The sequence below is a fragment of the Aulonocara stuartgranti genome (genome assembly GCF_965226115.1).
Source record: "Aulonocara stuartgranti genome assembly, chromosome: 16".
In the NCBI taxonomy this organism is placed as follows: domain Eukaryota; kingdom Metazoa; phylum Chordata; class Actinopteri; order Cichliformes; family Cichlidae; genus Aulonocara; species Aulonocara stuartgranti.
The window spans coordinates 30105971-30119513 of NC_138952.1; the positions used below are offsets into that span (position 1 = coordinate 30105971).

At 43.4% G+C, this 13543-nt stretch overlaps 1 protein-coding gene across 1 annotated transcript; it reads right to left on the bottom strand.

Moving 5' to 3' along the window:
* Positions 1-331: 331 nt before the first annotated feature.
* On the bottom strand, positions 332-4639 carry LOC309691211 (olfactory receptor 6N2-like; the record flags this gene model as incomplete). Its single annotated transcript, XM_082508804.1, has 2 exons — positions 332-625; positions 3716-4639. 2 exons carry the CDS (start codon positions 4637-4639, stop codon positions 332-334), a joined length of 1218 nt encoding a protein of 405 aa, XP_082364930.1.
* Positions 4640-13543: the final 8904 nt, after the last annotated feature.

Here is a 13543-nt window from a genome sequence, read left to right on the forward strand (position 1 = left end):
GGTCCGGGGAAGTTTGTTCAGCCGTCACCTGCTGAATCATCCCCTGCGACTTCTACACCGTCACCGGCAGCATCCACATCTCCGCCTGCAGCATCACCGTCAACTGCAGCATCACCGTCAACTGCAACATTACCGTCAAGTGCAGCATCACCGTCTGCAGCATCACCATCGTCAGATTCCGCAGCCATCCCGCTGCCGTCAGGTTCCGCAGCCGTCGTCCCGCTGCCGTCAGGTCCAGCCTCTGTGTCTTCATCCAGCCTCGCCTTTCCTGGTCCAGCTTCAGCCTCGCCTTCGCCTGGTCCAGCTTCAGCCTCACCTTTGCCTGGTCCAGCTACAGCCTCGCCTTTGCCTGATCCAGCTTCAGCGTCTGGTCCTGCCTCGTCTGGTCCTGCGGATGCCACACCGTCATCAGTTCCAGCTCGTCCTGTTCCGCTTCACCTCTGCCGGCCGCTTTCCTGGTCTCTAGCTGAGCGTCATGGCCGTCGAGGCCAGCCTCCTGAGACAGTTTGTTGCCGTCACTGGTATCGTGGCCAGCCTCCTGAGACAGTTCGTTGCCGCCGCTGGCATCGCAGCTGACCTCCGGACCTGCTCTGTTTCCACCACTGCCTTCCGCGTGGCCGGCTTCCTGATTTGTTTTGTCTGCGCCGCCCCCATTGCCGTGTGCACGGTCGGCCCCAAGAACTGTTTGCCCGTCGCCGACGTTGCTGTCCGCACGGCCGGCCCCCTGAACTGTTTTGGCTCTTGTGCTGTCCCTCCCTCTCTGTCTTTCACTCAATAGACACGCACACCACCACCATCAACTTTGCTAAATTGCTAATGAAAAACGTTGATCAGGCAGCTGTGATTGAGTAGCAATGTCCATCCAACTATATTCACAGTTGTTGTGGTCATGATGATATTGTGAGGCCACACTGAAAAGGCTCGGATGAGCTTGCCAAAGTTCTACAAGTTGTGCCTCCATCACTTGTGTCCAGCTCACACGCTGCACTGCTGTGCTGCCCCATCTTTTCACTTTCATTACTGTGTTTGCACGTGCGCAGTGTGAGAGGCTGCGTTGACACCCTCACAACGGCCAACAGGATTTCAAACAGGTTTGATTTTCTTACGACCAAACGACTGATGATCGGGAGCTGGTCGTGAGGTGTTAATCGCTTCTCGTTACCCCACGTATACTATACGATGCACAACACATGATGAAGGCGAAACTCGGGCCGATCACCAAAATGGTTGCACGACTGAAAAATCGTCTCAAAATGAGCCAAAAATCGCACAGTGTATGCCCAGCTTTAGGGAGATTAGCCTTGATGTAGCCAACAGCCCTCTGTCATTTCTGGTAAGCCAACAAGTCCGACGTTATTCCTGCGACCCCTGTGCTCCAGATCTGTGAGCTTTGTAGCGAGTTGGTCAAGTTGTTTCTTTAGATTGATAGTCAATCGTCTGTCCTCTCGTGCAGCTGCTTGCACTGAATCCACTCGGTCTTGAGTACACTTAGCCACTGTAGCCACTCTCTCGAGTTTGCCGCTAACATCATTTACCACTTCATTGGTCTTTTGAAGCTCTGTGCATAAGTCGTGTAAAGCAGGGACTGAGACAGAGTCCATAGCTTCTCTGACTGCCGAGGCAACTATTGCATTGAGGGACTTTTGTTGTTATTGAAGTGCTAGCTTTAAGCCATTAGCAATAACCTTGTTGAGGTCATCCTTAGTAACGGAGGATTCTTTAAACTTCTTTAAGGGAGAATGAACAATCTCCTTTTTCCATGAGTCTCTGGTTAATGAAGTGTCCATAGTAGGATAGGCCTCAAAATAACTAACTTGTATGACAGGATGCGTGAAAAACTGTGACTATGTGAGCAGAGCTAGAAACTATGCTGGCGAAGGGTCACGTCACAAACTTAATTTCTTAATTGCTGAAAATGCATGACAATTTCTGTCCAGTCATACTTGTCCAATAATTTGAACATCACAATCAAAAAACAGGACATGCTCAGATGAAAATGGTTTTGCAGATTTGCAGTCATCAAGTGAAATTTTTTTAAGGTATGGGTAAAAAATTCCTAGCAGTAACATGCTTGTTGACAATAGATTTTAACCATAAGAAATTTTTTAAAAAGCACTTCGTCATGGTAAAAGTGCTGTATGAATATGTTATATATTCACAATATGTTATTTTGTGAATAAGACTTCTTGTGGAAAGTGCTTTGACTGCATAGAAGGGTGCTATAAAAGTACTAGTCCATTTATGCTTTGTTAAGGTTTTTAACTATATTACATTTATAAATAATGAGTTATGGAAAGTTCAAAAGAATTTTCATTTAAAAAAACCTATTTTTTTTAAGTATTGTAAACTTCATGTAGTTGATGGAGGTGATTTTACAATTGGTCATGCTAATTTTAATTACCTTATTTAGCTGCATAAATATATATAACTGAGAAAACAGTTATATGGCTGGTGTGGTTACACGAGGTCTGCGGTTGTGAGGCCGGTTGGATGTGCTGCCATATTCTCTGAAACGCCTGTGGAGACGGCTTATGGTTGAGAAATGAACATTCAATGCACGGGCGACAGATCTGGTTGACATTCCTGCTGTCAGCATGCCAATTGCACGCTCCCTCATTGCTTGTGGCATCTGTGGCATTTTGCTGTGAGACAAAACTGCACATTCCAGGGTGGCCTTTTGTTGTGGGCAGTCTGAGGTACACCTGTGCACTACTCATGATGTCAGATCAGCATCCTGATGTGGCACACCTGTGAGGTGGGATGGATTATCTCAATATAGCAGATGTGCCCACTACCACACATTTGGACTGATTTGTGACAACTGTTTGGGAGGGATGGTTATATTGTGTATCTGGAATGAATTTTAGGTCTCTACGTCCATCCCATGGGGAATGGGAGCAGTAACAAAGGTGTTGCGTTTATATTTTTGTTGAGTGTATATAATATATATATGGTCGCCCTTAAATATATATAACTGAGAAAACAGTAAAAAATATTTAAGGGCGACCGTGGCTCAGGGGGTTGGGAAGCGCAACTGTAAGGATAGGTTGCCGGTTCGATCCCTGGGCTCTCTGTCCTGGTCGTTGTGTCCTTGGGCAAGACACTTTACCCTACTGGTGTTGGCCAGAGGGGCCGGTGGCGCGATATGGCAGCCTCGCTTCTGTCAGTCTGCCCCAGGGCAGCTGTGGCTACAACTGTAGCTGCCTCCACCAGTGTGTGAATGTGAGAGTGAATGAATAGTGGAATTGTAATACGCTTTGGGTGCCTTGAAAAGCGCTATATAAATCCAATCCATTATTATTATTATTAAAACAGAAGACACTGTGATGAATATTCATATGCTTGTCAGCATCAAAGAGAGACTTCTACTAATTGATTCATTCTACTAAATTATTTTTATGTGAATATACAATAGTAAATACTAATCTATGACAATAAAGAAGGGAAAATGTGAAATGCAGGCATATGAGATGTTTAGAATTTAAACATTACCAGAAACAGTTTAAGAAATTGTTCGTCTTGTTTTTTATGACCATTTTGTTGTCATTAATAGAAGAACAGAAATGAACATTTACATAAATGTCATGACATTTCTATAAATTTGATCTCTTTTCCTCTGTCTAGTATGTAAAATCAGAGAAAAGGTACTCCATTATCTAGTTTGCATTACAATTTAAAATTATATGCCATACATTTGATAATAGGGCAGTAATACCAGTGTTATTAAACTTGACAACAATATTTTGATATGTTTGAAAATTTCATTCATTTTGAGTCCATATATGATTGGATTTAAAAGAGGATGGAATAAAATTGACTGAAACGTCAATGTCAAACGAATAGTTTTTGATAGATCAGAATCCAGTCGAACTATAATTATATCAAGGAAAATAAAACAGGAAAAGTTGATTAACACCAGCAGGTGGGGTAAACATGTCTTTACAGCCTTTTTCCTCACTTCTCTACAACAATGATATGATATTCTAATAATCCTGATGTATGTAAAAAGTATGAAAAGCAAAGGTAGAAGGGCAATGTTTATCAACGTGACCATACCATATATAGATATTGCGACCGAGGGCACACACTGAAGCTTGTAAAGTGAATTGTTACAAAAAATTCCTGTCAGGGTAAAGCTACAGAGTTTGACATTCGAATACAACACACCCAGCACTGAGGTTTCAAAAGCAGGTATAAGCCAAGCTAAAATCAGACATACATAAATAGTTATTCTATTCATAATAACTGGATATTGCAGGGGTTTACATATAGACACATACCTGTCATATGCCATTGCTGCCAACAGTAAAAACTCTGACCCACCTGAGGTGTAATATAAAAATCCTTGGAAAAGACAGAGTGGATATGATATAGTCTGTTTTTCAGACAAAACATCAGATAAGAGCTTTGGATAGATAATCATGCTGTAAAGAACAGAGTTGATTAACAAAGCTGCAATAAAAATATACATTGGCTCATGAAGGTTTTTGTGAGTCCAAATAAGGAAAACTATAGTGGAATTAAAGCAGAGAATCAGAATATATAACGTGGATATAACTACAAAATAAAGATACCTGTATTTGTGCAATTCTGCAAACCCACCAAAAGTTACCAATGTTAGATTTAATTCAACATCCATTGACAAAAACAAAAACGTTACTGAGTATGGAACTATATTACATAAATGGTATTCAAGAATAACAAATGAAAATGCAACTGTTACTGTATTGGAATAATATATTTTCAGCACTACACTAAGAAGGTAAGTGACTGACTATATGGCTTTGTTTTATTAGAAATCTTCCATCCTCTATGGGACTCATTAGGTTCTCCACTAACATGTAAACAACTTCAGGAAATCTGACCTATAAACATCTGATCTGATGTTTATATCACTGTGCAATTCATTGAATTTGCCCATGCATTGTTTTTAAATCATTGAACTAGTATAGGCTTACTATATACGCAAAAAGTTCGAGTGTATGAAAAAAGGCTAAAGAAACCTCTTGAAAAGGAAACATTTTCTTTTTCTGTTTTCCATATGTGAATGGACATATCTCTCTGGGTTTCCGGACAGAGATCTCGGATGTTGTATTGGTATCAGATCATTTCCCCGAGTGCCCCGATTAACATAGAAACCACTGTTGCCGTGACCCTCTACATTTTATCAAGTTATATGACTATATAACACTTTAGTTAATATAAAGCATAGAATTTAGGCACTTCAGGTAACTTCATTCTAACACTTGGGTTTCTGCTGCCTGAGGTATTCACTAAGCACACAGTCTGTCGGGGCATTTCCCTGATGTATTCGTGAATGTATGTTGTCTCATCCTGGACTATGATAATGCATGGTCAGGAGCCTTCTTGTCTTGATGTCACTGGCTTTTGCCAGCCTTTTATGCCAGCAGGATACCTGATCACAGGCAGGGTGTAGGTGTTTATAGCCCAGATCTTGTTCTTATCATTCATATGACTTCTCAGGATGTGCCTGAACCTCTGCAGGTACTTAGTGGTTGCAGCTTTCCGAGTGACCTCTTTGTGGTTCCCATTTGTCTGCGTGATCCCCAGGTACTTGTGGCTGTCCTTGATGCTTGCAATGTTGGCTTTTGGTAGTTCGATCCCCTCAGTTCTGACTACCTTCCCTCCTGTTGTTATAATCCGACTACACTTATCCAATCTGAGTACTGACATGGACTAGAAATAGAGTGCATATTTCTCTTACGGTGTGTTCACACCGAACGCAATAGACGCGACCAGAGCATCAGGTTTACATGTAAAGTCAATGGAGGAACGCCATGAAGCGTGACTGGGGGTCCCGCGAAAATTCAGAATCAGATTTGCATCGTGAAAACGCATGAGTCGCGCGAGTAGCGTGACTGACACGTTTGAAGCACGAATAAAAATACATGCGGCAGTTTGTGTGCTGCATTTTGTGCATTTGCGCGTATCCAGCTTCAAGCCGTGCCACGACAACCAATTAGGAGCCTGGTGACATGATGCTCTGACCGTAGTTCAAAGGGGCAGGTCCAGCCAAAGCCACTTATTCTTCATTCAATATGGAGGAAAGGCTCATCAACGCCGTAGCAAACCACCCGGAGCTGTACGACACCAGCTGTTTTCTCTACCGAGACAGGAATAAAAAAGGCCTAGCTTGGAGGAAGATGTGTGAAGAGATCGGGCAACCTGGTAAGTTCATTCATTTCTCTTTTGAAATTTTTAACTGACCCGTGGAAGCTGCACAAAAGCTAGCAAGCCGCCTACTGTCCTGCTATTTTCCTACTGATGTACAAATACCTTTCTGCTAACGAGATTATGTACTTATTCAGAGGACATCTGCAGGAGAAAGTGGAAGAGCCTCAGGGACACATACTCCAAGTAGAAGAGGATGGAGAAGAAGAAGAGGAGCGGGTCTGCAGCAGGATCGGGATGAGATGGAAGTTCTTTGTGGTCATGGGGTTTCTGGCAGCAGGGGAGTCCCAGTCAGAAGGTATGTTTACAATGAATTAATGTTGGCAGTTAATTTATGCATGTTGTCATATAGGAATATATGTTATTGTTAACATATATGGGCATCAGTTTCCTCATGTGCAAATGGTTACTGGACTTCCTGACCAACCACCCCCAACATGTCCAGCTGGATAACCACTGCTCATCTACAATCACAATGAACACCGGTGTACCACAAGGCTGTGTGATGAGCCTTTTCCTCTACTCCCTCTTCACCCATGACTGGAGACCTGCCGATGGTTCTAACACCATCATTAAGTTTGCAGATGACACCACGGTGATTGGCCTCATCAGTGACAACGATGAGGCCGCCTACAGGGAGGAGGTGGATCATCTGGCTGAATGATGCGACACAAGCAACCTGCTGCTTAACACTGAGAAGACCAAGGAGCTCATCGTGGACTACAGGAGGAATGCTGACCCACATCCACCCATCTACATTAAGGGGATGGCTGTGGAGCGTGTGAGCAGCTTCAAGTTCCTGGGAGTCCACATCACCGAGGATCTCATCTGGACGACTAACTGCTCCAAGCTGGTCAAGAAGGCTCACCAGCGCCTCTTCTTCTTGAGGACTCTGAGGAAGAACCACCTGTCCTCAGACATCCTGGAGAACTTCTATCGCTGCACCATCGAAAGCATCCTGACCAACTGTATAACAGTCTGGTACGGGAACTGCTCTGCCTCGGACCGGAAGGCGTTGCAGAGGGTAGTGAAAACTGCCCAGCGCATCGCCAGAGCACCACTTCCTGCCATAAAGGACATCTACAGGAAGTGGTGTCTGAAAAGGGCTGGGAAAATCATCAGAGACCCCAGTCACCCATCACAAGGACTCTTCACCCTCCTGCCCTCTGGGAGGCGCTACAGGAGCCTCCGGACTAAGACCACCAGGTACCGAAACAGCTTCTTCCCCACAGCTGTCAGACTCCTGAACTCTGCCTCCTGACATCAGGCCCACATTAAACACATGGACTGGACATACACACACCCACAACCACCTACACACACAATGGACAACTGTACCCTCATACACACAATAATAACATGGACTGAACCACCACTCTCAACCACTAGCACTTTATATAGCCTTTGTAGAAATTATCCACATATCTCACTCATCTTAACTGCACTACTGTATAATTCTGTATAAATAATCATTCTGTATAATACGATAATTTTTAATTCTACAACTGCTTATAACTTGCACAGTTCACATTTCTGTATAGCTGTATATCTCATATTTCTGTATAGTTTTTTTTTAAATTTCATATTTGTGTATAGTTTTTTCATATTTATATCCTGTTCATAGCCTGTACTTAGCTTGTACTTAGGGCTAGGCCATATTATACCGTTCACGGTAATACCGATACAATGTTAGGCAACAATAAGAAAATGAAATATCGCGATAGGATATGGGTAAAACTTTCACGGACTGCCGGGGTAGACCATGTGGAGTGAGTAGAGGACCCAAGAGGAGACAGAGGCGAGGACACAAAACTGGACTTGACAAAAAGCGAGCCTTTATTTAGGGCCGAAAACTCATGGAAAAAACAACAACAACAAAGTAACTGAGGGAAAACCTGAACATAAACTGGGAAACTATGACTCTACTGAGATTTAGACTATGACTAAACAACATAAAAACTATGACTTACTATCATTGGGAAACTGTGACAAGGGGTAGGGGAGATAACACAGACGACGCGACACTGAACACAGCAAGACTGAGGACTAAATGAGGTGATCAGAGGAAGTGGAGACATATGAGGACACAGCTGACACACATAACCTAATGACAGGACAGGGGAAGTGAAAACTAAATGCAATGAACAAAGAACAGAGGACTCTTTCAAAATAAAACAGGAAACATGATGAGACAGACCAGACAACATGGGCTTGACAACACGAGACGTGGAACACAAAGGGCAAATGAGACTAAGATCCAGGGGAAGGGGAAATGAGGAGATCCACTAAACAGAACTAAGGCTGAACAACTTAGGGGTTTAAGAGAGGTGGATGAGCTTAACCCAAATAATAAATGACAATACACAATATATAATGAACTCAAAATGCTGGGTCACAGACCCAGCCATGACAAAAACGCGCATGCGCAGTCCCTTAGTTTTCATATGCACATGGCCGAAAAAGCCAAAAGAGGCAACGGAGAATGAGAAGGGGGAAAGTGGATTTTTGAGTGAAACAGATGAACCAGAACTATTTTTTAAAAATGGTGCAACTTCACTTGTGTGGTGTTTGTCCGTCAGATACACAGAAAAGTAAATTTTTTTGTAGAACATGCATCGTTATTGCCGTATTTGTCGGACTAAGGTGCTCGTTAATCTGGGTGTAATCGGGGTTCTAAACCCCGTCCTTTCAGGTCCCAAAGTTAAACGATCACTGCAGCATCACTGACAGTTAAAAACTGTCTAAATTCTTTCGATCAGCATTGCTGCTTTACCAGGTGTAACTATGAAGTTTAACATACAGGCATCCATGAAAACAGAATTTATTACATTTAACGGAGTTAGAAGCTAGCAGGAAATTAGCGGAAGGTAGCTCGTTAGTTTCGCCAGTTACCTAAGCATGATATACCATGTTCTGACTGAGAGAATTCTGAAAAAATTCAAACATTAGCTTTCCTATCACTTCCAACATAAATGAAGACAGGAAAATAAACAGCAGCAGACGTTTGTATGGTTACTGAAGTTGGGCTAACTGGTATATAATGATGTGCTACGTATCGCTAGCGACACAGCTATGTTAGCATAATATAAACAGCGAAGCTGGAGGATGAACGCTAACATTTTTCCACTCGATAAAAGTTAACATGAAGCTTCCTGACGGTTAGAGACACATGCAATTGCATGGCAGGATGCTGTAAACGGACCAACTTCAGTCAGGAGAACAACTGAGATAATCCATCCACAGTACGAGGTTAGTCATTAATATACTGCAACAACATGGGAATGGAGCAGCTGTGATAGAATACAACATTAATGAATCAATGGTACAGAAGTGGAGGAAGCAAGAAGAATGAGTTGAATAAAGTTTGATTTATCTGACTGCTTTGTTTCGCCTAATGTGCCTTATAATCCCGTGTACCTTATGGTCCGAAAAATATGTATTTGACTTTTTTATTTGGCACACTGCAGTTTAAGGTTGCAAAGCGCCTCTTTTGAACTTCAGTGGATATTACATACATGGTTATGCTGAGGATATGTCAGCCCATTTCTACTGGAAATGCCTTTTGGTTAAACTTTCAGCAAGAAATTTGCACTGTTAAATGTTTATATGGTTTTAATGCACATAAAAAACAGCTGCTTATTTAACTGAAAATAAATGGATGGGTTTTTTTTTTGTGCTAGTAAAGTTGTGGAGTTGTATTTTGTCTCGCAGAAATTATATTGTCAGTTATATCAATATCGCAAATTTTCAAATATATATCGTGATATATTTTTTTGGCCATATGAATGAATGAATGAATGAATGAATGAATGAATGTCTTTCATATCACCCTGCTCTACTTGTACTCACTACAGCCTGTACATACTTATAGTTATAGCATATTCATAACATACCTTCATACCGTGTACATTATAACATACCATAATAGACCCATTTCTGTAATATACTTACATATCTATATTTTTGCTAATATATATTTGTAATATATCTATATCATGGCTAAAGCACTTCTGGATGGATGCAAACTGCATTTCGTTGCCTTGTACCTGTAACATGTGCAATGACAATAAAGTTGAATTCTATTCTATTCTAATATTATTTCAAATAATTCTTTTTTAATAACTATTGTATCAGTTCTACTACACAGCAAAATATTAACACACAACTTGACACATTTTTTTCATAGTATACTAATGAAAAAATATACAACTATATAGGAACATAGTGAAGACCAATTATTTAAGACAATAAAGAGAGGTTAGTTTATTTTGGAGGCAAGCTCCATTTATTAAGTAAATTTTAAAAAGGCAGGAATGCACTTTAGAGGTTTGTGGGTTGCTCTTAAAAGAGCCGTTCTGGGGAAGTCACTGGGACGTCAAATAGGATATTCTTTTGGCTGCCAAGACACTGCTCCCTATGCCGAGAAGTGGGCCATGAACTTCTCCCTCACCATCAGGACCTTTCGAGTATCACTAGAAATATTATAAACAGTCATCTCCATACCACAGTTTGCTAACAGTAAACACCGACGACATTCACAGATAGCACACCATATCCATGTTATCAGTGTATAAACTGATAGTTTAACATATATTAGCATAGGTATCAATAAAGGACTACTGTATTAAACACTTTTACCAGGCATATGGACAGGCACTCTGCAGGTGGGATTGAGCACCTGTAGTTGGTGTCCAGGCGGGTGATGCTTGGACTGACGCGGGACAGCAGCTCCTCAAATTGGGCAAGGGTAAGACAGTGGTACCGCTGAAAGCGGCCATCATCCAGACAGAGCTCCTGAAGCAAATGGTGAAACTCACCAAACTGCTCACGCTTCTGGAGGACCTGATGGTCCCAGGTACGGCGAGGACGTCCTTTACGCCGCTGCTCTGCTCTCTACAGTTAATAGAGAAGGGAGACTCTCTCTTCAAACACTAGATCAACAGCTGCCATCTTGCAAATATACCATCTGGCACTACTTCCTCCCACATTTAGAATAGAATAGAATAGAATAGCCTTTATTGTCATTGTACAGAGTACAACGAAATTGGAGTGCCACTCCCTTGGTGCAAGTTTCAATAATAAATATAAATGTAAAATATAAAAAGTACAAAAAAAACAATCGTAAGTACTCAAACAATAGTATGTACAATATATACAGGATAGCAGCATTAATATAATGACAGTATGAATAGCAGCATAATATAATGACAGTGACGGTATGGAATAGGTTCAATTGTTTTTGTGCTTATTTACTACGGTGATAGCTCTGGGAAAGAAGCTATCCCTGAATCTGTTTGTCCTGGTTTTATGTGACCTGTACCGTCGGCCTGACGGTAATAGTTCAAACAGTTGGTTGCTGGGGTGAGAGTGGTCCTTGATGATATTGCCAGCTCTGCTGAGGTACCGAGAGTTTGCAGTGACCTCCAGGCTGGGCAGAGAGCAGCCAGTGATCTTCTGGGCTGTGTTGATGACCCTCTGCAGTACTTTCCTGTCTGCAGCTGAGCACCCTGCATACCATGTTGTTATGCCGTACGTTAGGATGCTCTCTATGGTGGCTCTGTAAAATGTCACCAGCAGCCTCTCCTCCAGGTTGTTCCTCCTGAGCACTCTCAGAAAGTGGAGACGCTGCTGGGCCTTTTTAACCACCGCTGTAGTATTTGCAGTCCAGGAGAGGTCATCAGATATCTGCACGCCCAGAAACCTCATGGAGTGTACCCTCTCCACACAGCTCCCGTGAATGTAAAGTGGGGCCGGGTCTGCTCTGCCCTTCCTGAAGTCCAAGATAAGTTCTTTAGTTTTCGTGGTGTTCAGTTGGAGGTTGTTAACTGAACACCACTCAGTCAGTCTGTTGACCTCATCTCTGTAGTCCGACTCATCCCCCCTTGAGATGAGTCCAACCACTGTGGTGTCATCCGCGAACTTTATGATGGTGTTTGAGAGATGGGTAGGGGAGCAGTCGGATGTGTAGAGCGTAAACAGGAGGGGACTCAAAACACATCCTTGTGGAGACCCGGTGCTGAGTGTGATGGTGCTGGACCGGTGGGGGCCGAGTCTGACAGACTGTGGTCTATTTGTCAGGAAGTCCTTGATCCAGAGGCAGATGGGGGTGGAGAGTCCCAGGTGAGACAGTTTCTGGACCAGGATCTCCGGGATGATGTGATTGAATGCTGAGCTGAAGTCCAGAAAGAGCATTCTCACATAGCTTCCTCGGTGCTCCAGGTGACTCAGCGCAGTGTGGAGCGCTATGGTGATTGCGTCCTCGGTGGAACGATTTGTCCTGTAGGCAAATTGGTGGGGGTCCAGAGTGGGAGGCAGACCGGCCCTGATGTGCTGACAGACCAGTCTCTCAAAGCACTTCATCACTACAGGCGTAAGTGCAACAGGCCTGTAGTCATTTGGGCTGGCCACAGCTGTCTTCTTGGCGATGGGGATGATGGTGGAGGTTTTGAGGCAGGGCGGGACGGTGTTTGATGACAAGGAAAGGTTGAAGATTTTAGTGAAGACTCCAGTCAGTTCGTCAGCACATGCTCTGAGAACCTTTCCATGTATTCCATCAGGACCTGCCGCCTTCCTGGGATTCACTGACCTTAGAACACACCTCACTTGGTGCTCCCTAAGTGTTAGTGTGCCAGTGCTGGGGGCGGGTGGAAGTGGTGTGGCAGCTGAGGGCTTGGTCGTCTCAAAGCGGGCGAAGAAACGGTTTAGATCCTCAGCCAGTGAGGCATCAGTCCTAGATGTTGCCTGGTTATTGCTTCTGTAGTTGGTAATGTGATTGATCCCCTGCCACATTTTTCTGGGGTCGTTGTCAGCAAAGTGATCTTCAATCCTCCTCCTATAGGCAGCCTTAGCTTTCCTGATGCCTCTACTCAGGTCTGCCCTGGCCGCCCTATACGCAGCCCTGTCCCCTGACTTGAAGGCAGTGTTGCGGCTTTTTAGGAGGGATTGCACTTCGCTATTCATCCAGGGTTTTTGATTTGGAAACACCCTGACCCTTTTGTTGACGGTGACATTGTCAACACAGTTCCTGATGTACGAGAGTACAGTGTCCGTGTACTCCTGGAGGTTGTGGCTGGAGAATAAATCCCATACAGTTGTTGAGAAGCAGTCCTGCAGTTGAGAAAGGGCTCCTTCAGGCCAGGTTTTTATTGTCTTTGTCTGGGGCTTTGTTTTTCTCAGCAGGGGGGTGTAGGTGGGGGTGAGGGACATGCAGAGGTGGTCAGATCCAGCCAGGTGGGGGAGGGGTGTCGCTCTGAAAGCATGCCTGATGTTTGAATAGACATGGTCCAAAGTGTGTTCTCCTCTCGTAGCAAAGTCCACGAACTGGACAAATTTAGGAAGCACAGTCTTTAGG